We start from the raw sequence: 27,230 nt of genomic DNA, 5'->3' as shown, positions 1-27,230 counted from the left end.
AGCAGATCTAGCATTTTTAACGCTTTTCTGTACACAATCATGCTCTCTCTCCATGAAATGCAAAAAAACTCTAGTTTTGTTTTCTTCCAGTTGCGCTCCATTTTTCTGGCTGCTCTCTTAAGGGCTCGAGTGTGCTCGTTGTACCACGATGTTGGACTATTTTCTTTAATCTTCTTTAAGCGTAACGGAGCAACTGTGTCTAAAGTGCTGGAAAAGTCAAAAGTTTCTGTCACAATATCGAGTTCTTCTAAGCTATATGGGATGCTGAGGAGATGAAACTGATTCGCAATATTATAAATTAAGAAATCTTTAGTGGCAGAAGTGATAGTTCTAACATATTTGTAACACAGAGTCGGCTTTTCAACCTTGGCTAAATGGAGTATACACGAGACTAGATAGTGATCTGAGATGTCATCGTTCTGCTGCAGAATTTCAAAACACTGACACGTGTTGTCTAACTCCAATAGAGTTCAGAATGTCTCTAAATGCCAATCCCAATGCGTCTTTTTCGTTATCTACATGTATATTAAAATCACCAACAATTAGGACTTTATCTGCAGCCAGTACTAACTCTGATAGAAAATCAGCAAACTCTTTGATAAAGTCTGTATGGTGCTCTGATGGCCTGAATACAGTAGCCAGCACAAATGTCAAACGTGATTTATCATTTACACTAGATAGTGTTACATCTAAGCACCAACACTTCAAAAGAATTATATTTAAAACTAGACTTCTCAGTAATTCTGAAGATATTACTATAAATTACAGCAATACCTCACTCTTTTCCTTTCAGATGAGGCTAATTTTTATTACAGAAATCTTGGGGGTGGACTCATTTAAAGTAATGTAATCGTCTGTTTTTTGCCAGGTTTCTGTCAAGCACAGCACATCTAGGCTATGATCTGTAATCATATCATTAACAATAAGTGCTTTTGAAGTAATGTATTGAATATTCAGCAACTCGAGCTTTATCATTTGTTCATCTGTATTATAATCTGTTTTTTTTTATTTGTTGAATAAAAAAAATCAATTAAATTTTTACCCTTAAATAGGTTTGGGAGTTTTTTGTATTTCCTAGTTCGGGGAACAGACACAGTCTCTATGATGATATCTACGTAGGTGAAAGAGTCTCTATGTGATGGGAAGAGAAGCACCATCCCAGGAGGGATAAATACCATCTCTTTTCAACAGGTCAGATCTGCCCCAAAAACTTTTCCAATTGTCTATAAACCTTATATTATTTTACGAACACCACTTAGACAGCCAGGCATTGAGTGAGGACAGTTTGCTAAGTATCTCATCACTCCGGCGAACAGGAAGGGGGCCAGAGCAAATTACAGTGTCTGACATCGTACTTGCGAGTTCACACACCTCTTTAACGTTAATTTCAATGAACTCCGACTGGCGAAGTCGAACATCATTAGTGCCGACATGAATAACAATCTGGCTCACGGCAAACATGTGACTATGGTGGCTGGTGTCTCTATTTTTCACGTTCCGTGTAATAGAATCGTCAATAACTAGGGCACATTCAACAGGATTCTCAGTGGGTGCTTCACTGAGTGGGGAGAACCTGTTTGATGTTGTAATCGGAACAGAAGAGCAGTGTTTTTGTTCCGCGACTATAGCGTCTCATGGTCACCCAAGTGCCCTGCTGCACATGCTCTACAGCTGGAACCGAACGATGTACAGAGTTCACTAAGCTAGTCACCTCAAAAGCAGTATCTAAAGCCCTTGGATTCTTACTATCCTCGAATAAAGTTTGGATGCGTGTCTCTAGTTCTGAAATCTTCTCTGTCAGCCTGACTATCTCCCTGCATTTATCACGTGAAGCCCTCAGCGCTGACAGAGAAGGCTATACTATACATGTGGCAAAAATTGCAAGTGACAATAACAGGAGATGACATGACTCACCGTGTTTGTTGACTGATCCTACTCACCACAGTTGTTTGATAGACTCGTAAAAGGCGCGAGTGTGCGAGAGAGAAAAAGGCATGTTGTGTAGCGTGTTGTGCTAGCGATTACGATTTAGATAAAAGCTAGCGATGTCCGATTAATATGATAGGCAATATTAGACAATATCTAATATATGTTGATGAGTAAGTTATATTTAGCAATATAAAGAACAAGGAATGATAGTAAATAGAGATTCAAAACAGAAAGCTATACGGCGGTTACAGACGCAAACCAGCAGCAAGGCAGACAGGAGCATGATTCTGGAGCAATAAAGTGAGGAAAAAAAGTGTCAGTGAGGAAGCTGAAACTTGGGCGTCATTTGACCTTCCAACAGGACAATGATCTCAAGTATACCTCAAATTCTACCAAGGCTTTGTTGCAGAAGAAGTCCTTGAAAATTCTACTGTGGCCATCACAGTCACCTGACTTGAACCCCACATAAAATCTCTGGGGGGATTTGAAGAAGGTGGTGGCAGCATGCAAAGCCAAGAATATTACTGAACTGGAGGCCATTGCTCATGAGGAAGAAGTTCTAAAGATGCTTGCCATGAAGTGGTTGAATAATTGTGAGACTGAAGAAGTCATTAAAAGTTGCATTTTCAGATGAATTTGGGGAAACCACTTGAAACATTCATTGTGTCAAGCTATTTCAATTACTTTTGTTTGTTTTTTTCATTGCAAACAGCTTGAAAGTCTGCATATTTTGCCAATAAACATAATTTGCAATGGGGGTTGAATAATTTTGATTAAAACTGTATATGAATATATAAAAGAAATGAGTTGTGTATATATGGCAAATATATGTTGACTTGAGTCTTTTCGATTGTGACATCAGGACTTTGTGTTCTATGCACCACGACTGCGAATCAACAAGCGCATCCTGGCTCTGTGTATGGGCAACCATGAGCTGTACATGAGAAGGAGGAAGCCTGACACCATTGAGGTGCAGCAGATGAAGGCTCAGGCCAGAGAAGAAAAACACCAGAAACAGATAGAGAGGTGACAATTAACACTTTATATGCCTTAATTTACATAAACTTTCTTTTGTTTACTTTTATACTTTAATTATTTTATATTTATATTTAATTTGCAAAATATAAATATTTCCTTCCTAATTAAATTAAGATACTCAAATGCTTAAATGATAAATCAAATGCGCAAACAAAATTGTATTTCCTCATAGTGAGGTTTTATAAAATATAACAAATAAAAAAAAAATATCAATCCCAACGATGCAAACCTGTTACCTTTCTGGTGAAAATCACCATTTTAAAGTAAAAGTAGGTAATTTGTGTGATTTGTATGGAATGATATTCCGGACAATATTTAAAAGAAATTGCAAATTGTATTTGCCATTGCATTTTAATTTGTGCATGCATACGTTGTGACATAATGGAAACACAAATTTGTGATTTTTAATTACGTTTAGATTTTCTTTTCCATGAATGTAACATGTCATCATTATGACCCTGCCATTTTGGAATCACCCATTTGCTTTTTCACTTCCTCTGCATCCTGCCCCAACCCTCATAAAATTCAAACGGAATCGCAATCCCCTTTGCACTTGCATTTCCGATGCCTAACACAGTCAACTCAACTGTCAATCAGTCTTGAGGGTGGGGTTTATTGATATAGTCGGAAAGTATGCCACGCCCTCTAGTGGTGGAAAACAAAGCACCGTTTTCATCGTTTTTCATTCCTATAAGGAAAACGGGGAGAAATATTAATTAAATGTGTCTATCTTTGCAACAAAATACATGTCGTAAAACTGCTGTGTCATTTTTTGCACTTCAAAACAAAGCCAAAAACCTGGAACTAAATATTTATCACCTGCCAACCAAACAAAAAGGAACCAAAAGAAGACTGCTTTGGTTGCAAGTGTAAGGCCCACCCAATCGGCCTTGTTCTAATCGGCCCAATCGGCCAATGGTTTCTAATAAAGCGGGTGAAGGTTTACTGTGCGTTCGGTCATTCAGTGTGGCAAAGTAGTTTAATTCCAATTAAACTTTTATGACTCCATTTTATCACGACCTCATATTTAGGTTGGAATGCTAATTGGTTATTGACAATTTATATTATACTTGATGTGGACATTTGATTATTATAATTAACTCTTATTGCACTCGTTCATTCGGATACCAATGTCGCTTAGGGTCTTGCGCCGGCCGGTTAATGTGGATCCCACGATCACAAACTTGCCAGTCCGACCTTCGGACTCTGTTTGCACCTCGTCGACCCACGCTTGCCCTAAAGGATTTCTCTGTGCCATGCCTCTGCCATACCTGTTTGATGATTACTGACCTTGCCTGTACCATGACTATGTTTTTGGAATAAAGCCTTGCAAATGGATCCGCACGTCTCTCATCTGGTTCGTCCCGTTACAGGTAGTTCCGTTTAGCCCACTACAGTCGCCTATGTAACAACTTAGTTAAAGCTCAAACAATAATCAGGGGTTATGGCTAGTACCATGAAATAATGCCGCCCCAATGCTTGCTATTGCTTGTTTTCATATGAAGTCACGCCACTGCGTTGCCATGGCGCGAAATGCAAATGGAGGGCAGGAAGTGATTTGCTGTATTTAGAAAGCACTATAACAAACTCAAAATGCCTATGTTTTGCGTCGTTTAGATCGATCAAACCACGAGGAGTTTTTATCGTGTACCAAAAGTTGTTGTTCATAAGGGGGGGAAATGCAAGAAATTGACCGAAAAACTCAGGAAAAACGGTTTGCAAACCTACGTCTGCGGTCGGGAGGAGCCGAATGGGAAAATGTCCGTGTGTGCAGTGATCACTTCGTCAAAGGTGAGTTAATACAACTTAAGTGGCTATGTTTGTGTAACGTGTAATGTTTCCGAACTTTGTAAAGTCAAAGTATGTCTGTAAGACGAGGTAGTTGCTGATATCTACCGCCTCGATGGCAGGATAATCTTTCAATTCAGTTGAAAAATCGCTCCTCTTCATAACGTAAGGATCACGTCCAACATATGTTTGATTTTTTTTTGTTTATATCTTTCTCTTGTAATAGCGTGTAAAGTAGTACAGTACGGACTTTCCTCCATCTCGTCCATTGCGCTCTTCACTCCCTGCCCTCCATCTGAATTTCGCGCGTCATCATAATCACGTGACTGAAACCCAGCTATTACCTCAACAGTATTTTTATCAAGCCCCCTAAAGCGAATGCGACTGCAAATAAACTTAACTAAAGTCAAGCAGTAAGTCAGAAATCTAGAATCCCACTTGATGTCCCAGATGCTCCATCTAACCTGAGATCTACTATGTACTTAACCCTGGCAGCAGATTTGCAGTAACAATGGACTCAACATAATCTACTTTAATAGTTAATAATTTCAGAGTAACTCAGAATAAAGCCAAATGTATTCATTATATTTATTATAGTGGAATAATGGTATTTATTATAAGTCAGGTAAATGTATCATGCTGATAACATAATCAATTCAAAGATAATAAATACATAACATCAAATGCTCTGAAGTAAAGAGCAAAAGATGCATACCATTACGGTCTGATCTGCCTACAAATCGCTCTTTGAGCCACCTGCAACATCTCTTTAAATACTCAGACCAGGACAGAAACCTCTTTCAAATGGAAACATGGGCTAACAGTAGGAATTTGCATTAATCAAGGTCCCAGACTTGGGTAGTTTACACCTTACTTGAGGACAGAGGGCAATTTGCATTACCCGCCCACCACAGTAAGCAAAATATCTCTAAAACTCTTAAAACCTTTATTAGCTTTTGGTTTACTTCTGTGGGGATAAGACCATTGTACCAGTCACACTGAGACATTTCAAATGATACCAAACATGTATAGTGTTGTATGATAATTTTTCACATTAAACCATATAGATTTGTGGCTGCATTTCAGATGATCTCAGCATGAGTAAGTAAGTAGTACTTTATTGATCCCAGTTGGTAAATTAAAGTGCATTAGGAGCAATACATGAAAACAGTAAAACAGGGCACTAACCACAACAGTCTGATAGAACACGTGAAGCATCTTGCTACACACATTAAAGGACCTGAGTCTTCTCAAGAAATAGAGGCTGCTCAGGTGAAATTGTTCCGGTGTTTTGTGTCAAGTCTGTCATCTATGTGGATCCCAAAATACCGATATGAGTCTACTATCTCAACGTCTCTGCCGTGGATAGAAACAGGTGAGGGATGGTCTTTTTTCCTTCTAAAATCAATTACCACTTCTTTTGTTTTAGTTACATTTATTTGTAGATGGTTCACTCCACACCACTTCACACAATTGTTGACCAGGGCTCTATATTCAGTCTCTTGCCTGCCCTCAATGCAACCAACCACAGCTGAATCCTCTGAAAACTTATGGAGGTGGCATGACTTTGAGTTGTAATTGAAGTCTGAGGTATAGAGGGTGAATAGAAACGGAGACAAAACCATTCCCTGAGGAGCACCCATGTTGCTCACCACCCGCTCAGACACACAGTTCTGCAGTCTCACACACTGTGGTCTGCCTGTAAGGTAATCCGTGACCCAAGAGATTATGGAGGAGTCCACCTGCATAACATCCATTTTCCTTCCCAGTAATGCTGGTTAGATGGTGTTGAAGGCACTGGAGAAGTCAAAGAACATTATTCTGACAGTGGTGCCACCCCTGTCCAGATGTGAATAGACCCTCTGAAGCATGTAGATGATAGCATCATCTACACCTACCCGAGGCAGTTAGGCAAACTGTTGGGGGTCCCGCACTGAATCAATTAGAGGTCTCATTTGAGCCAGGACCAACCTCTCCATGGTCTTCATAATATGGGAAGTCAGTGCTACTGGTCTATAGTCATTTAGAAGAGTGGGGCGCCGTTTCTTTGGAACAAGGCAAGATGTTTTCCAGAGCACCGGAACTCTTTCCAGGCTAAGACTTAAGTTGAACAGGCGCTGGAGCACTCCACTCAGCCTCCTACTGTGTCCTCCATCAAAGACTGGCTAGCCACAAACTATTTGCAGATAAACTCAAACAAGACTGAAACGCTGATTTTTGCCCCAGACCATAAGATCCCGCTGATCAGACAGCACCTTGGTTATCTGGGCCTCTCTGTCAAATCCAGCCTCAGAAACCGGGGGGTTGTGTTTGACCAGGCCATGTCTTTGGAGACACACTCTAAACAGCTCGTCCGAAATTGCTTTTATCATCTTAGGAACATCTCTAAAATTCGCAAAATGTTGTCAAAGAAGGATCTGGAAATGATAATTCATGCTTTCATATCCACAAGACTTGACTACTGCAATTCTGTTTTTATCTGTATGAATAAGTCTGATTTGAACAAATTGGAAATTGTTCAAAATTCTGCTGCTAGACTTTTAACAGGTGCCCCTCGAAGGTCTCATATCACACCAGTCTTATTAGATCTCCATTGGCTCCCTGTAAAATTCAGGATTGATTTTAAGATTTTAGTGCTGACTTTCAGCGCCTTAAATGGTCAGGCCCCACATTACATCCTGGACCTTTTGAAGCCGTATTCCTCTGACCGCACTCTCCGGTCCTCTGGCCAGAACTTGCTTACAGTCCCTAGGACTCGTTTTAAGACCCGAGGGGACATGTCATTTCAGTCTGTTGCTCCCAAACTGTGGAACGCACTACCCCTGTCCATACGTCTGGCAGACACTGTTGTCTCTTTTAAAAAGGCTGTGAAAACATGTTTATTTAGGAAGGCTTTTGGTTGATGGGTTTTCACTAGTGTCACTTTAATTTTACATATGTACATACATTTTATATTGTTTGTTTTAATTATCCTCTTGTACAGCACTTTGTGATTTTATCTGTGAAAAGCGCTTTATAAATAAACTTTACTTACTTACTTACTTACTTAATGAGAGAGAAACATGATTAAAATCTCCAGAAATTATTATGAAGGCCTTTGGCTGATTTGTTTGAAGTTTGGCTGTAACAGCATGTATGACGTCATACGCTGCCTCCGCGTTTGCAGTTGGTGGAACAGACTGATCTCATGAAATGGCGTATGTATGACACGCCAATTCGTATTTCCATTTTTGGCGTGCTATCAACACGCATAATCGCTTTTCAGCGTGTTTATCAACGCCTTTGACTTAACGTTATATTACTGTATTATGTATATATAAATATATGACCTACCCCAACCCCGTCCCTAAACCTACCCGTCACTGGGGTTAATACCATTTATGAGTCTTCTCCTACCATCCTAGGAAAATAAATATCGCTCCACAGATGTAGATATAGATTTTGCGTCGTTTCGCTCGGACATTTAACGGCGTACACATACACGCGGAATCACTCGGACATTTAATGGCGTAGACATACACGCAAAAGATTTCGGCGTGGACATACACGCGGATAGCTCAAAATGCGTATAGATAACACGCCACTTGAATTGAAAGTGGCGTGTATGTTTACGCAAAGTCATGATGTCATGTTGCGTGGAATGTAAACAGCAACACAAATTGTGGTTGTGAACTCTCGCGGAAGATTTAAGGGACGAATACTGATGAGGGAGTAAAGGGAAAAAAAATTATTAATACAAAACTGAGGTGATTGACTCAGTGTGCTCAGGTGGAGATGCTAATTTTGCAAGAGAGAGTTCAAATGTTAATTTCCAGAAAGGTCCTTTGTTTTCTTAGAGAGTAGCCCAGACGGCTCGGCATCTTCCAGTTTTTCCAGTCTACACAAGCAACTTGTGAAGAAGAAATGAAGATACATCTGTGGAACCCACAACTAAGCAGCATGTGTATGAAAATGTATTAAATGTCAAAATAAAGATACAAATATAGTTGAATGAATATGAATACATTTAAAATATATATATATGTTGAAAAAAATGCTGAAATGAAGCTGAATTCAGAGCATCCGCCTATGAAACGAACATTAACTACGATTGAATGTCACTACTAATGTAATTTTTTTTTTTTTATCGCTTGGATCGTGAGCACAGAGTCATATGAACAATACACCACTCATATAATATCAAGTTTATGCCGACTCTCTGAATTGAACTCATCAAGATAATTCCCTTTGTCAGCTGGAACTATGATGATGATATTTGTCTGATAAATGCCCACTGCAGTCACGGCAGTTTTCTTTTTGCTTTTTTTTCTCTGAAAATATTTTCTTAATTAGGGCCCAAGCCTTGAAAAGGCGAAGGCCCTATTGTTTTCCTTAGGATTATTATTAGGGCCCAAGCCTTGAAAAGGCGAAGGCCCTATTGTTTTCCTAAGGATTATTATTTATTATTATTATTATTATTATTATTATTATTATTATTATTTTACTACCTTTTGGGCACTTTTGGGGGCCTTAACGTGCTCGAAAACTCTTGAAACTTTGCACACATCTCAGAACCCGCGGCCATCAGGGCCGGGCTGAAGCTGGTACCCGGGCGTGGCAGGGGGGCTCGACAGCGCCCCCTGGAACGTGGTTTGAACACTTGGTCCATAAATCAAACACGCTTGCATGTAATAATATGAAACTCAGTACACATATAGATCTCATCGGTTCATATATACTTCATGCTCTTACTTTTTACCCCAGCCCAACAGGAAGTCGGCTATTAAGGGTTGTTTGGAAAACACATGCAATGGAATGTGAAATACTCCTCCTAGAGAATTCAAACACACGGCACGAAACTCGGTCAGCATGAAGTCAAGACACTGAGGATGAAAAATTGCCAGGGGATTTTTGATATCTCGAACGGTTTGGCCGTGGCGAGTAAACGAAATTATGGCGAGAAACGTGAAACAGGAAGTGTGTTATAACTACTGCATACATTAACTAATCTTGATGAAACTTCAGCAGTGTGTTCGCTGTAAGAGCCCGATCACATGGATGTGACTATTGTGAGTCAAAGTTATAGCGCCACCAACTGGCAGCAGGAAGTGTGTCACTTTCAAAATGCTTTTAAATCACCCTCTTATTTTTACCCGATTTGCTTCAAACTTCATGTGCATAATGTAGACACACGCCAGATGTAGACCTGTGAAAGGATTATTGATATCTTAGATACTGTTGCCATGGCAATGCATCAAACATTAATATTCCTTTTTTTAAGCTTTTTCATGCTTTTTTATGCTTTCGGGCACTTTTGGGGTTCTTAACGTGCTCGAAAACTCTTGAAACTTTGCACACGGGACAAAACCCGCGGCCATCAGGGCCAGGCTGAAGCTGGTACCCGGGCGTGGCAGGGGGGCTCGACAGCGCCCCCTTGAACGGGTCAGACAATTTGGTCCATATATCCAACACGCTTTACCCTATTTGCTTCAAACTTGATGTGTATAATGTAGACACAAGCCAGATGTAGACCTGTGAAAGGATTGTTGATATCTTAGATGCTGTTGCCGTGACAACGCATCAAACTTTAATATTCTTTTTGGATACTTTTGAGATTCTTAGCGCACTTTTGGGGCCCTTAACATGCTCAAAAACTCTTGAAACTTTGCACACGGGTCAGAAACCGCGGCCATCAGGGCCGGGCTGAAGCTGGTACCCGGGCGTGGCAGGGGGGCTCGACAGCGCCCCCTGGAACGGGGTCCGAAAACTTGGTCCATAAATCAAACAGGCTTTACCCGATTTGCTTCAAACTTGATGTGTATAATGTAGACACACGCCAGATGTAGACCTGTGAAAGGATTGTTGATATCTTAGATGCTGTTGCCGTGACAACGCATCAAACTTTAATATTCTTTTTGGATACTTTTGAGACTCTCAGCGCACTTTTGGGGCCCTTAACGTGCTCAAAAACTCTTGAAACTTTGCACACGGGTCAGAACCCGCGGCCATCAGGGCCGGGCTGAAGCTGGTACCCGGGCGTGGCAGGGGGGCTCGACAGCGCCCCCTGGAACAGGGTCCGAAAACTTGGTCCATAAATCAAACACGCTTGAATGTAATAATAGGAAACTCGGTACACATATAGATCTCATCGATTCATATATCCTTTGTACTTTTACTTTTTACCCCAGCCCAACAGGAAGTCGGCTATTATGGTTTGTTTGGAAGCGTATGCCCCTGGAATTCGATATACTCCTCCTAGAGAATTCAACCAATCGCCACGAAACTCGGTCAGCATGAAGTCAAGACATTGAGGATGAAAAGTTGCCAGGGGATTTTTGATATCTCGAACGGTTTGGCCGTGGCGAGGAAACGAATTTATGGCGAATAAAGGAAACAGGAAGTGTGTTATAACTTCTGCATACATTAACTGATCTTGATGAAACTTCAGCAGTGTGTTCGCTGTAAGAGTCCGATCACATGGATGTGACTATTGTGAGTCAAAGTTATAGCGCCACCAACTGGCAGCAGGAAGTGTGTCACTTCCTAAAGGCTTTGAAATCACCCTCTTATTTTTACCCAATTTGCTTCAAACTTTATGTGTATAATGTAGACACACGGCAGATGTAGACCTGAGAAAGGATTATTGATATCTTAGATACTGTTGCCGTGGCAACGCATCAAACTTTATTATTCTTTGTTGATGCTTTTGAGACTCTTAACATACTTGAAATTGCATGAAACCCGACAGACACATCACATTTATTAGACAGTAGACATGTGCAGAGTTTCAGAAACGGGCGTGGTGAGGGGCTCAGTAGCGCCACCTTTTGTCAAAAGTGGGGGGATTGATTTTATCTACAGTAATAAAAATCGGTATGTGTATTGTTCTCCTCCAGCCAGACAACTTTCTAATTTACACTCAATAGCTCCAACCAACAGGAAGTCAGATATTTTGGTTTGAAAATTGTCATTTTATGTCTCTCTCTCTCTGAGCCTACGTCTCTGTGTGTGTGTGTGTCTGTGAGTGTGGGGAGGGGGAGGGGGGCTAGATTAACCATTTGACTGCTGTGTGGTTTGGCCTGCATTAAAAAAGAAAAAAAAATGTCTTACGCCTTGTATTTTTTAAATAAGTTGTATTAATAAGTAAAGGCATATAACCAGTTGAATTGTAGTGCATTGAAAATAGTTTTATATAATTAGTTTATTAATTAAATTAACTTGGTCAGAAAATTTGGTCCATAAATCAAACACACTTGCATGTAATATTATGAAACTCTGTACACATATAGATCTCATCGGGCCAAACAACTTTAAGCCAGCCCAACAGGAAGTGGGCTATTTTGGTCTTAATGTGGATGTTTTGCAAAACCAGGCTCTACATTTTTACCCACTCCTCTTAAGTGGTTTATTTTATTCCCACCAAACTTTTTCAACATGATGAAAATACATTAAAGAAGCATAATTGTGAATATCTATTGAATATCTCTAATTGTTTTGCTATGGCGAGGGATTAAAGTCATGTAAAAAAAAATAAACACTAAAAGCCTCATATCTTCTAAAAATTTAATTATACACCATTTATTTCTAGATAAAATTATACAAATATCACAACTAAACCCATTTTATTCTTGTTTTCAATTTAAGAATAATGTACAAGTTTAAAAACAGCCAGGATGCACTATTCAGTTAAAAAATAAATATATCAAATAATACATAGGGCTATACTGCCCTCTTGTGTTCAAAATCAGGTAGGCCTGTTGTATTTAAATATAGGTAGCTGCTATGTGACTCCGAGAATTTTTTCTCACCGGTTATTTGACGTGTAACACCGGGGGCTTTTATATCGCTAAGTTAAAAGTGAAAGTAAAGTAAGGACATTTATAGTGGTGGCGCTCACAGTGCGCTCGAATGAATTTCTATGGAAGTAGAAATGAAAAAACGTTCGCTCTGTTTTGCTCGCTCGTCGCCATGGACGCGCACCGTAATGAATGCCACTGCAGCCGCATACTTTTTAGTGTCACTTTAAAATTAGTGCAATATCGGGGGCCAATTGCTTGAATTGTGAGTTCAATAGTCTATTATTTTTCACGGAAAACACAACAACAAAAGAGTACAATGATAGATTCGCTTAAATAGGCGCTTTTACATAAAATAGCCTATTCCGTCATCATCTTTTCAGTCAGCTCTTCACTCTCGTGATTAATGAAATTTGACTCCTGTTGCTGATATTTGCTGCAACTTTCGTTCTGCTCACAATTTAGTAAGCAAACACGCTTCAAATGTGTTTTTATTTTATTTTTGTGTGTATATATGTGTGTATATATATATATATAGCTTATGTTTCAAATATGAGTTAATTAACAATCGTTTGAAAGAATGATACTTTTAAACATATCACTAAGCCGTCATTAGGTGTCGCCAGGCGACCGTCTTAATGAGCGAGTCATTGATTCATTTGTTCGAACGATTCGTTCGAACGGCTGAGTCATTCATGAATGAGACAGATTATGGATTGGTCATTGAATCTTTGAGTCAACCGATTCGTTCAAAATGCTGAATCATTCAGTAATGAGAAAACACGTTGCTGTGAGATGCTCGATGGTTCTGCTGTGATCTTTGTTTAACTAGTTTCACTGCTGAAACAGAAAAAAGTCAATATTGCATATAAAATGTAAGTGATTTGACTTGTGTGTGTGTCTGTGTGTGTGTGTGTGTGTGTGTGTGTGTGTGTGTGTGTGTGTGTGTGTGTGTATGATTGTGTCTGTTACTTTTTGGATATATATCTTTTTATATAAAAAAAAATAGGCATACAACCCATATATTTTAAATGTATTGTTTGCTTTAAATTACATTAAGATTTGTATGTTTGGTAATTGAACCTGAATGAATTTTAAATGAATGTGCTATATTTCAGAGTTTTCCTTAAAATTTGACCTAACACTAACTTTATTCTCATCTGAATGATAGATTATTTATTTCTGTATAAAATAAAAAAGAGATTTTGGTTGGGTGACAGTTGTAGTTTACAGTTTGACAAAAGCACAATGTTGTGTTTTATTGCGATTGTTCACAAATATAAGTAAACACTTATGAGATAGATGTTTATGGATTGATTGGTCATTGAATCTTTGAGTCAACCGATTCGTTCAAAATGCTGAATCATTCAGTAATGAGAACGCGTTGCTGTGAGATCCTCGATGGTTCTGCTGTGATCTTTGTTTAACTATTTTCGCTGCTGAAACAGAAAAAAAGTCAATATTGCATCTAAAATGTAAGTGATTTGACTTGTGTGTGTGTGTGTGTGATTGTGTCTGTTACAGTGATAAGAGTTTAACCCTTGTTAAACTTTAGACCTTGTCTTTTTGGATATATATCTTTTTATATTAAAAAATAGTCATACAACCCATATATTTTAAATGTATTGTTTGCTTAAAAATTACATTAAGATTGTATGTTTGGTAATCGAACCTAAATGAATTTTACATGAATGTGCTATATTTCAGATCATATATTTGTTTTCCTTAAAATTTGAACTAACACTAACTTTATTCTCATCTGAATGATAGATTATTTATTTCTGTATAAAATAAAAACACCTTTGATTTTTCTTTTTTAATCAATGTAGAATGTGTAACTGAAAAAATAAACAGATTAGGGCTCTGTTTGATGACAAGAAATGAAAACCAATGCGATATGATGAATGTCCAAAAGATGGCTCCCACAGACTGTTTTTAAATAGGATTGTTTGATATTTTTTGCTTTTAAACTGTGTGTGTGTGTGTGTGTGTAAGAGATTTTGGTTGGGTGACAGTTGTAGTTTACAGTTTGACAAGAGTTTATAGTTTGACAAAAGCACAATGTTGTGTTTTATTGCGAGTGTACACAAATATAAGTAAACACTTTGCAGTTTGAATAATGTCCTGTATGAACAAAAGGACGGAGTATGTCTTTATGTCTACATTGTTCAATTACGCCACACACACACACACACACAAACACTATTTTTCTAATCAGATCAGGCAAGTAATATTCTGTCTTGTCTCTTAAAAAAACAATATATATATATTTATGTATATATATATATATATATATATATATATGTGTGTGTGTGTGTGTATATATATATATAAATATAGCTGCGAGCAGCGTGAAAGGGCCAAAGCCGGCGGCACCGCCACCCCGGTTATAGCGCCACCAACTGGCAGCAGGAAGTCTGTCACTTTCAAAAAGCTTTGAAATCACCTGATTGCTTCAAACTTCACTACTATGATGTAAACACACGGCAGATGTAGACCTGGATGTAGACCTGACCTTTCAGAAGGTTGCTCTCGCATACTTTGTGGTTGACATGTGCCCTCAATGCACACTTTTGCAGAGCCCACACTGATACAAGCTCTACAGCAAACTTCTTTTCGACAGTCAAAGCAGGGTTACGTTTTTGCACGTCGTGCACAATAACCCTAAAGGCACCAGGGTGGCGGTGCCACCGGCTTTATATATATATATATATATATATATATATATATATATATATATATATAAATAAATATAGCTGCGAGCAGCGATGAAGGGCCAAAGCCGGTGGTACCGCCACCCCGGTGCCTTTAGGTAACTAAAGGCACCGGGGTTGCGGTGCCACCGGCTTGGGCCCGTAATCGCTGCTCGCAGCTATATTTATTATTATTATTATTATTTTATCGACTATTCGGGCACTTTTGGGGCTCTTAACGTGCACGAAAACTCTTGAAACTTTGCACACTGGTCAGAACCCGCGGCCATCAGGGCCGGGCTGAAGCTGGTACCCGGGCGTGGCAGGGGGGCTCGACAGCGCCCCCTGGAACGGGGTCCGAAAACTTGGTCCATAAATCAAACACGCTTCCATGTAATAATATGAAACTCGGTACACATATAGATCTCATCGGTTCATATATCCTTTGTACTTTTACTTTTTACCCCAGCCCAACAGGAAGTCGTCTATTATGGTTTGTTTGGAAGCGTATGCCCCTGGAATTCGATATACTCCTCCTAGAGAATTCAACCAATCGCAACGAAACTCGGTCAGCATGATGTCAAGACATTGAGGATGAAAAATTGCCAGGGGATTTCTGATATCTCGAACGGTTTGGCCGTGACGAGGAAACGAATTTATGGCGAATAATGGAAACAGGAAGTGTGTTATAACTTCTGCATACATTAACTGATCTTGATGAAACTTCAACAGTGTGTTCGCTGTAAGAAGCCGATCACATGGATGTGACTATTGTGAGTCAAAGTTATAGCGCCACCAACTGGCAGCAGGAAGTGTGTCACTTTCAAAATGCTTTGAAATCACCCTCTTATTTTTACCCGATTTGCTTCAAACTTGATGTGTATAATGGAGACACTCGCCAGATGTAGACCTGTGAAAGGATTATTGATATCTTAGATACTGTTGCCATGGCAACGCATCAAACTTTAATATTCTTTTTGGATGCTTTTGAGACTCTTAGCATGCCTGAAATTGCTTAAAATTGCATGAAACTCGACAGACAGATCACATTTATTAGCCAGTAGACATGTGCAAAGTTTCAGAAACGGGCGTGGTGCAGGGGCTCAGTAGCGCCACCTTTTGTGACAAAAGTGGGTGGGGGGGGGGGGGTTACTTTCATCTACAGTTACAAAACTTTTTCAACTTGATGAAAATACATTAAAGATGCTAAATTGTGAACGGATATTGAATATCTCTAACGGTTTTGCTATGGCGAGGGATTATGTCAAAAAGAGAATCAGGAAATGTCTCATATCTTTCTAAAATGTAATTATACACCATTTATTTTTCTATAAAATTATACTAATATTAGAACTAAACCCATTGTATTCCTTTTTTTCAATTTAAGATTTATGTTTAAGTTTAAAAACAGCCAGAATGGTTGTTTAGCCAAAAAAATTAAAAAATAAAAATCATTCACAGTGCTTTACTGCCCTCTTGTGTTCAAAATCAGGTAGGCCAATTGTATTAAATTGTAGGGATGCTACTATGGGAATATTTTCCCACCGTGACTCCGCTGGGGGCTTTAAAGTCGCTAACTTGAAAGCGAAAGTAACGGACGTCTCCACAAGACGTGCAGCTGTGAGCATTTTCGTTTCATTTTAAAAGAAGCCCCATTTCGGGGGCGGATTTCTTGAATGTATTTTACAAAATCACAATGTTGTGTTTGATTGCGAGTATCCAAAAATAAGTAAACACTTTGCAGTTTGAATGATCTTCTTGAATAAAATGACGGAGTAGCCAATGTTTCCACTGTTCGATCGCGGACGTCCACACGGACATTGATAATGGTGGCGCGTGCAGAGCGCTCGAGGGAATTCCTATGGAAGTAGGAATGAACTAAAAAACGTTCACTCTGTTCTGCTCGCTCATCGTCGTGGACGCGCAGCGTTATGAATGCCCGTGTGATGCAGCATAACACAGCAGAGAGAGACGCTCACTCTCAACTCGTGATTAATGAAATTTGACTCCGGTTGCTGATCTTTGCTGCAACTTTCGTTCAGCACACAATTTAGTAAGCAAACCCGTTCAGGTTTTAATTGTAGTGACTAAATGATTTTATTAAACACACACACACACACACACACACAAACACACACATCAAATTGACGGTGGGGGGCAATGGTATATTTAAATCTGCACATTGTAATATATGCAGGGCACCCCGGTCCAGTCTTATTAAATGTATGCTTCATCTTTCATTTTTAATTTGTAAATTTGATCAATAAATTCAATTATTTAGAATAAGACACTATATGGCTTTTACCCTAGGTAGGGCTGATCAAATTAAATCGTTTACACTGAAAAATAACAATGCATTAAATAATGTTATGAGATTGTTTTAAATATAAGTCAATTAAAAATCGTTGGGAAGAATGATACTTTTAAACATAACACTAAACCGTCATTAGGTGTCGCCAGGCGACCGTCTTAATGAGCGAGTCATTGATTCATTCGTTCAAACAATTCGTTCGAACGGTTGAGTCATTCATGAATGAGACAGATTATGGATTGGTCATTGAATCTTTGAGTCAACCGATTCGTTCAAAATGCTGAATCATTCAGTAATGAGAACGCGTTGCTGTGAGATGCTCGATGGTTCTGCTGTGATCTTTGTTTAACTATTTTCGCTGCTGAAACAGAAAAAAGTCAATATATTGCATCTAAAATGTAAGTGATTTGACTTGTGTGTTTGTGTGTGTGTGTGTGTGTGTGTGTGTGTGTGTGATTGTGTCTGTTACAGTGATTGTTTAACCCTTGTTAAAGTTTAGGCCTTGTCTTTTTGGATATATATCTTTTTATATAAAAAAATAGGCATACAACCCATATATTTTAAATGTATTGTTTGCTTTAAATTACATTAAGATTTGTATGTTTGGTAATTGAACCTGAATGAATTTTAAATGAATGTGCTATATATCAGATCATATATTTGTTTTCCTTAACATTTAAACTAACACTAACTTTATTCTCATCTGAATGATAGATTATTTATTTCTGTATATAATAAAAACACATTTGATTTTTCTTTTTTAATCAATGTAGAATGTGTAACTGAAAAAATAAACAGATTAGGGCTCTGTTCGAGAACAAGAAATGAAAACCAATGCAATATGCTGAATGTCCAAAAGATTTTTTTTTGCTTTTAAACTACGTGTATGTGTGTGTGTGTGTGTGTGTGTGTGTGTGTGTGTGTGTGTGTGTGTGCGTGTGTGTGTGTAAGAGATTTTGGTTGGGTGACATTTGTGGTTTACAGTTTGACAAAAGCACAATGTTGTGTTTTATTGCGATTGTACACAAATATAAGTAAACAGTTTGCAGTTTGAATAATGTCCTGTATGAACAAAAGGACGGAGTATGTTTTTATGTCTACATTGTTCAATCACGTCTCTCTCACACACACACACACACACACACACACACAAACAATTTTTTCTAATCAGATCAGGCAAGTAATATTCTGTCTTGGCACACTTCATATAACTTTCAATCTTGTGTACTTATTTCATGTGTCCATTAAGTCCATGAGACCGTAGGGTGTCTCATTTTTCATTTTAGGATTCAGAAGTTTGCTCACGCATATGATATGTGCCCTCAATGCACACTTTTGCAGAGCCCACACCAATGCAAGCTCTACAGCACACATCTTCTCAACAGTCAAAGCGGGGTTAAGTTATTACCCGTCATGCACAGTAACCCTTAAGGCACCAGGGTGGCGGTGCCACCGGCTTGTTTATATATATATATATATATATATATATATAAATATAGCTGCGAGCAGCGATGAAGGGCCAAAGCCGGCGGCACCGCCACTCCGGTGCCTTTAGGTTACTAAAGGCACCGGGGTTGCGGTGCCACCGGCTTGGGCCCGTAATCGCTGCTCGCAGCTATATTTATTATTATTTTACTACCTTTTTGGCACTTTTGGGGCCCTTAACGTGCTCAAAAACTCTTGAAACTTTGCACACAGGTCAGAACCCGCGGCCATCAGGGCCGGGCTGAAGCTGGTACCCGGGCGTGGCAGGGGGGCTCGACAGCGCCCCCTGGAACGGGGTCCGAAAACTTGGTCCATAAATCAAACACGCTTGCATGTAATAATATGAAACTCGGTACACATATAGATCTCATCGGTTCATATATCCTTCATGCTTTTACTTTTTACCCCAACCCAACAGGAAGTCGTCTATTTAGGGTTGTTTGGAAAACGCATGCAATGGAATTCGAAATACTCCTCCTAGAGAATTCAAACACACGGCACGAAACTCGGTCAGCATGAAGTCAAGACATTGAGGATGAAAAATTGCCAGGGGATTTTTGATATCTCGAACGCTTTGGCCGTGGCGAGGAAACGAATTTATGGCGAGAAACGTGAAACAGGAAGTGTGTTATAACTTCTGCATACATTGACTGATCTCGATGAAACTTCAGCAGTGTGTTCGTTGTAAGAGGCCGATCACATGGATGTGACTATTGTGAGTCAAAGTTATAGCGCCACCAACTGGCAGCAGGAAGTGTGTCACTTTCAAAATGCTTTGAAATCACCCTCTTATTTTTACCCGATTTGCTTCAAACTTCATCTGTATAATGTAAAAACACGGCAGATGTAGACCTGTGAAAGGATTGTTTAATATCTAAGATAATGTTGCCATGGCAACGCATCAAACTTTAATATTCTTTTTTGATGCTTTTGAGACTCTTAGCATGCTTGAAATTGCATGAAACTCGACAGACACATCTCATTTATTAGCTAGTAGACACGTGCAAAGTTTCAGAAACGGGCGTGGTGAGGGGCTCAGTAGCGCCACCTTTAGTCAAAAATGGGGTATTAGTTTTACCTACAGTAACAAAAATCGGTATGGATATTCGTCTCCTCGAGCCGGACAACTTTCTAATTGACAGTCATTAGCTCCGAACAACACAAAGTCAGATATTTTGGTTTGAATATGATTTTCAGGAGAATTTTCTCCATCTGTCTCTGTGTGTGGGGGGGTTGGGGAATTTGACTATTATTTTAATGGTGTTCAAGGTTTCAGGGGCTTTTGGGGTCCTTAACGTGCTTGAAAACTCTTGAAACTTTGCACACAGGTCAGCGCCCACAGCCATCAGGCCCGGGCTGAAGCTGGTATCCGGGCGTGGCAAGGGGGCTCAACAGCGCCCCCTTGAACGGGGTCCCCAAAACTTGGTCCATAGATCAAACACGCTTGCATGAATTAATCTGAAACTCAATACACATACAGATCTCATCGGGCCGAACAACCTACCCTCGGTCAAGTTTTACGCCAGCCCAACAGGAAGTCGGCTATTATGGGTTGTTTGGAGAACGCTTGCTCAGGAATTTGAAGTACTTCTCCTAGAGATTGCATCCGTTTACCGCCAAACTCGGTCAGCTTGAGGTCAACACATTGAAGATGCTAAATTGCGGACGGATTTTTTATATCTCGAACGGTTTGGCCGTGGCGAGGAAACGAATTTATGGCGAGAAAAGAGAAACACGAAGTGTTATAACTTCTGCATACATTAACTGATCTTAATGAAACTTCAGCAGTGTGTTCGTGGTAAGAGGCCAATCAGATGGATGTAACTATTGTGAGTCAAAGTTATAGCGCCACCAACTGGCAGCAGGAAGTGTGTCACTTTCTAAATGCTTTTGACAAAAGTGGGGGGGTTAGTTTTATCTACAGTAACAAAACTCGATATGTATATTGTACTCTTCGAGCCGGACAACTTTCTAATTTACCGTAATTAGCTACGACCAACAGGAAGTTAGATATTTTGGTTTGAAAATTGTCATTTTATGTGTCTCTCTCTGAGCCTACGTCTCTGTGTGTGTGTCTGTGAGTGTGGGGAGGGGGAGGGGGAGGGGGAGGGGGGCTAGATTAACCATTTCACTGCTGTGTGGTTTTGCCTGCATTAAAAAGGAAAATAAATGGCTTACGCCTTGTATTTTTTAAATAGGTTTTATTAATAAGTAAAGGCATATAACCAAATTAATTGTAGTGCATTGAAAATAGTTTTATATAATTAGTTTATTAATTAAATTAACTTGGTCCATAAACTTGGTCTGAAAATTTGGTCCATAAATCAAACACACTTGCATGTAATATTATGAAACTCGGTATATAGATCTCATCGGGCCAAACAACTTTAAGCCAGCCCAAAAGGAAGTGGGATTTTGGTCTGAATGTGAATGTTTTGCAAAACCAGCCTCTACATTTTTACCCACTCCTCTTAAGTGGTTTATTTTATTCCCACCAAACTTTTTTAACATGATGAAAATACATTAAAGAAGCATAATTGTGAATATCTATTGAATATCTCAAATTGTTTTGCTATGGCGAGGGATTAAAATCATGTCAAAAAAATAAACACTAAAAGCCTCATATCTTTTAAAAATTTAATTATACACCATTTATTTCTAGATACAATTATAGAAATAACAGAACTAAACCCATTTTATTCTTGTTTTCAATTTAAGAATAATGTAAAAGTTTAAAAACAGCCAGGATTCACTATTCAGTCAAAAAATAAATATATCAAGAAATACATAGGGCTATACTGCCCTCTTGTGTTCAAAATCAGGTAGGCCTATTGTATTTAAATATATTAGGTAGCCTATGTGACTCCGAGAACATTTTCTCACCGGTTATTTGACGTGTAACACCGCCGGGGGGCTTTTAAATCGCTAAGTTAAAAGTGAAAGTAAAGTAAGGACGTCCGCACGGATATTTATAGTGGTGGCGCTCGCAGTGCGCTCGAATGAATTTCTATGGAAGTAGAAATGAAAAAAAGTTCGCTCTGTTTTGCTCGCTTGTCGGACGCGCACCGTTATGAATGCCAGTGCAGCCACATACTTTTTAGTGTCACCAAAGAGTATAGAAGAACAAGAGGCGAAGCTCTGATGCTTTTTTGGTAACAGCTAACCGCTTCGGTAGCGCGGCCGCCATTTTGGGGTGAAAATTCCAACTGGAGTGACTGAACAACAACACAGATAACAGTTTTTTGAGGTAGTTTTTTCTTGCATTAGTGAGTATTTCCATTTTATGCAACTTTACACATCTACTATTATTAGTTACCAACTCCACTAGGCCTGAAATATATTTTGTACGTTTTAATCCCCTGGATCATGCTACAAACATGATGACCTTAACATGATGCATTGCTGTGTCCGTTATCATATAATTGCCACTTTGGACAGTGGCTATGTTTTTTTTGTTTACATAGGCTTGCATGAATGAGACAGTGGATGTTTATGGATTGGTCATTGACTCTTTGAGTAAATCGATTCGTTCAAAATGCTGAATCATTTGTGTCTCTTACAGCGACAAGAGTTTAACCCTTGTTCAAGTTTAAGGCCTTGTCTTTTTGGATATATATATTTTTTTTAAATTCCAAAATATGCATACAACCCATATATTTTAAATGTATTGTTTGCTTTAAATTAAATTAAGATTGTATGTTCATCTGAATTATAAATAATTTATTCCTGTATAAAATAAAAACACATTTGAACTTTCTTTCTTAATCAATGTAGAATGTGTAATTGAAAAATAAACAGATTAGGGCTCCGAAGACAATAAATGAAAATCAATGCGATATGGTGAATGTCCAAAAGATGGCTCCCACAGACTGTTTTTAAATGAGGTTGGATAAATATGTTTTGCTTTTAGACAGTGTGTGCGTGTGATTTTAGTTGGGTGACAGTTGTAGGTTACAGTTTGACAGGAGTTTACAGTTTGACAAAAGCACTTTGTTGTGTTTTATTGCGACTGTACACACATATAAGTAAACAATTTGCAGTTTGAATGATGTCCTCTATGAACAAAATGACAGAGTATGTTTTTATGTGTAACAATGTTCAATCTCACACACACACACACACACACACACACACACACACACACACACACACACACACACACACACACACACACACACACACACACACACACACACATATTGCATCATTGCAATCTTGACATCGCAGCCTGTTCATTATAGCCTTAATAATATATAATGATAAAATAGTCAACCTAACATTACCTAACACTAGTGCCTATTCTTTAGATACTAGTGCTTATTCTTTAGATATTCTTTTGAATACGTATTAGTAGCTAATGAATAAGTACTGGTATCTATTTAATAGGTACTAGTATCTAATGACTTAGTACTAGTATTTATTGAATAAATACTAGTATCTATTAATAGGTACTAGTATCTAAAAGGTCATTTTCTCTCTCTCTCTCTCTCTCTCTCTCTCTGAGCCAATATGGCAAGCCGTTTTAACATTTAATCATTTTAACCTACTAGTCTCTATTTTCATGCGACTAGTACTTATTTTTTAGATACTAGTATCTATTCCATTAAGTACTAGTACTTATTCATTAGCGACTAGTGCTTATTCTGTTTAGAATATTCAAAGTGCTTATTACATTTTTATGCTTATTTATATTTTCAGAGCAGAAAATCCGATTTTTCTGCTTATTCAATATTGCATCTAAAATGTAAGTGACTTGACGTGTGTGTGTGTGTGTGTGAGAGAGAGAGAGAGAGAGATTGTGTCTGTTACAGTGACAAGAGTTTAACCCTTTAAGGCCTTGTCTTTTTAGATATATATCTTTTTTTATTACAAAATGTGCATACAACCCATATATTTTAAATGTATTGTTTGCTTTAAATTAAATTAAGATTGTATGCTTGGTAATTTAACCTAAATAAATTTAAAATGAATGTGCTATATTTCAGATTAATATAGCCTATTTGTTTTCCTTCATTTTAATCAACACTAACTTTATTCTCATCTGAATTATAAATAACTTATTTCTGTATAAAATAAAAAATCCCGAATAATCCAGACCAACCAGAGCGCACTATTTCTACAACATCATCAGTGCTGAAGCGGAACTTCCAAAGCCGTTCGGCAGATAGCGAGAAGATATTTTGATATTTTGTGTCACGTTGTGCACAATAACCCTAAAGGCACCAGGGTGGCGGTGCCACCGGCTTTTTATATATATATATATATATATATATATATAAATATAGCTGCGAGCAGCGATGAAGGGCCAAAGCCGGCGGCACCGCCACCCCGGTGCCTTTAGGTAACTAAAGGCACCGGGGTTGCGGTGGCACCGGCTTGGGCCCGTAATCGCTGCTCGCAGCTATATTTATATATATTATTTCTCTTGTGGCCCATATGTATTGAAAAAAATGAGAAGAAAAGTATTTCGTGTTAAACAAGTTGTTTTTTCAACTTTTTCAACTAAATTTCACTTACATTTCCAATGCCTAACACAGTCAACTGTCAATCAGTTTTGAGGGTGGGGTTTATTGGTATAGTCTGAAAGAATGTCACACCCACTAGTGGTGTAAAAGGGGGAATTTGGCTATTTTTGCAATACAAACAAGATTTTTTCCCCCACTTAAGTTCAAACAAAGTAAAAAAAAAAACGAACTGATTTTTATGTTCACCTGGCAACCAGAGAAAAAAAAAGCAAAAAGAAAACTGCCGTGACTGCAGTGGGCATGTATCAGACAAATATCATCATCATAGTTCCAGCTGACAAAGGGAATTATCTTGATGAGTATCAGAACATGTTGTTCATTCAGCTCTCATTGTCTCAATATGCACCATTAATGCAGCGTCAGATGGCAAAAATTCGAGACACCCCTCGCTGCGGCCTGTAGCACGATGACGTAGCTGGATGGTCCAATACGTATTGGATGGAGGTGTGTTTTGCTGACGTCATATACGCATGCGCAGTGTCGATCTCTGGATTTTAATTCGCATGCGCTGGTTTTAAGTGACATATATGCTCAATATTGTACTGATATGATGTTCTAACCTGTGTAGTATAGTACTGCTAAATAGTAATTATTGATAAATAAGTAATTATTTACATAAATGGGATGCTTATCCGAGTTTCACACATAGGCTATGCAAAATAGTTAATTTTACAACATTTTAAATCACATGATTTTAAACCTAAATTTGATAGATTAATAGCATGTCCTCAGCACCGCAAGTTTTTTTTTTTTTTTTTTTTAAAGCCATTTTATTTTATTCAGGTCACATTTGCTGTTGAGTGGAAGCAAAAATGAATCAAGTAGCCAAATTGTCTTTGTAATTTTAAAGGTAAAATACAATAAAGTCTGTAAACATTTTAAGATACCAGTACACATTTAAGGGAAAATGCAAAAATAATAACAGCATCAAGAAAATAAATCTTGTCAGATGTAAAAAAAAAAAGGAAAAAAAAGTGCTTGATATTTTGCCTGGTAAGAGTTCCTTCTTTAATGGCTATAGCCTACTCATTTTTCCACAGTTCAGTGTCTGCAATACATATGGTAGGCTATAGAAGCTTGTTTTCGCCACAGAGTGAGAAATAAAAAAGGTAACTTGTTATCTCACTACTCTGACTTTTTATCTCCGAATTTAAGTCGCAATTGCAGGTTATAACGTCAGAATTGCGTGATATAAAGTCGCAATTGCGTGTTAAATCAGAATTATGAGATATAAACTCGCAATTGCGAGGCTACTTGAAATTCTGGCTTTATAATAACCTACGCAAATTGGAGATATAGGCTAAAGTCAGAATTGCATGATATAAAGTCGCAATTGTGTGTTATAAAGTCAGAATTGTGAGAGAACTATTCTGAGGTAAAATTCGACTTTATAACTCGCAATTGCGAGTTTATATCTCACAATTCTAAGAAAATATGTCAGAATTGATAGATATAAAATCTTAATTATGTGTTATAAATTCAGAATTGCGAGAAAAAAGTCAGAATTTCGACTTTATAATACCAATTGGGAGATATAAAGTCAGAATTGCATGATAAGTCGCAATTGCGTGTTATAGCCTAAAGTCAGAATTGTGAGATATTAAACTATTCTGAGGTTAAAAAAATAAGTCATTTTTTCCCTTAGAATTTGACTTTATAATTCGCAATTGCGAGTTTATGTCACAATTATGAGAAAAAATGTCAGAATTGGGAGACGTAAACTCCCAATTATGTAGGCCTATTATAAATTCAGAATTCTGACTTTATAGCACGCAATTCTGACTTTATTTCACGCAATTCTGACTTTATAACATGCAATTGAGACTTTACATCTTGCAAACTGACTTTATTTCTCAGAATTGTGAGATATAGTCAGAACTGCGTTAAATAAACTCGCAATTGTGAGGAAAAAGTCGCAATTATATATATTTTTAAATGTTTTATTCTGTGCCGGAAAAGAGCTTCCAAACTCAAGTGACCATTTAGTATATTTAACTTACTTTATTCTTCTTGGAAGATCAAAGCACGTGCGATCGTTCACCAACTCTCTACTCTCTCTACACCTACTCTAACTATAGAATCAATTCTTAATGCGCATATGAACGCCATCAGCGTTTATCACAGGTTCTTAAACATTATTTAAGAACCGCTATAAAGCCAAAACAATCTCATTTACCTTAAATTATATGTTTATCTCTGCTTTGAAACAATCTACATTGTTAAAAGCGCTATAAATGAAGTTGACTTGACTTGACTAGTGCGCATGCGTATATGACGTCGGCAAAACACACCTCCATCCAATACGTATTGGACCATCCAGCTACGTCATCGTGCTACAGGCTGCACCGAGGACCTCTTGAAAAATTCGGTCAGTTTTTACTTTCACTTTCTGTAGTGAATATTTGACTGGGGTTTGAGACTTCTTTACCAACATAGCCTAACTCTATAGCAAGTTTGCACATTGTTTGTGTGATATCGACTGACGTGCCTTCATTCATAGCGAATTTTCAATGGCATGAGTCTGAACCAATGAAATGTGATTTTCAAACTCATCCTGATGTAAGCAAAACGCTCTAACTCGCGCTGACAGACAAATCGTACTCGGTTCCCTAACGTAACCTCGGTTCTCTTACGAGAGGTTCTCTCGTATTGCGTAAGTTTAGCTTACGCTACGGGTAAAGTTCAT

The 27,230-nt window shown here is 38.3% G+C and overlaps 1 protein-coding gene across 1 annotated transcript in view; it reads left to right on the top strand.

Annotated features, from left to right (window-relative positions):
• Window positions 1-27,230, top strand: part of LOC130087734 (radixin) — a 553,959-nt gene that overhangs the window by 324,695 nt on the left and 202,034 nt on the right. Inside the window, exon 9 of the mRNA XM_056254217.1 lies at window positions 2,792-2,955. Coding sequence (XP_056110192.1) covers window positions 2,792-2,955 — 164 coding nt within the window. The remainder of the gene's footprint in view (window positions 1-2,791; window positions 2,956-27,230) is intronic.

This window comes from Rhinichthys klamathensis, unplaced genomic scaffold (genome assembly GCF_029890125.1).
Source record: "Rhinichthys klamathensis goyatoka isolate OS25496 unplaced genomic scaffold, OSU_Roscu_1.1 h1tg000111l_1, whole genome shotgun sequence".
In the NCBI taxonomy this organism is placed as follows: domain Eukaryota; kingdom Metazoa; phylum Chordata; class Actinopteri; order Cypriniformes; family Leuciscidae; genus Rhinichthys; species Rhinichthys klamathensis.
The sequence above is the reverse complement of the archived record's forward strand: the minus strand, read 5'-3'. Positions and strand labels throughout refer to the sequence as shown.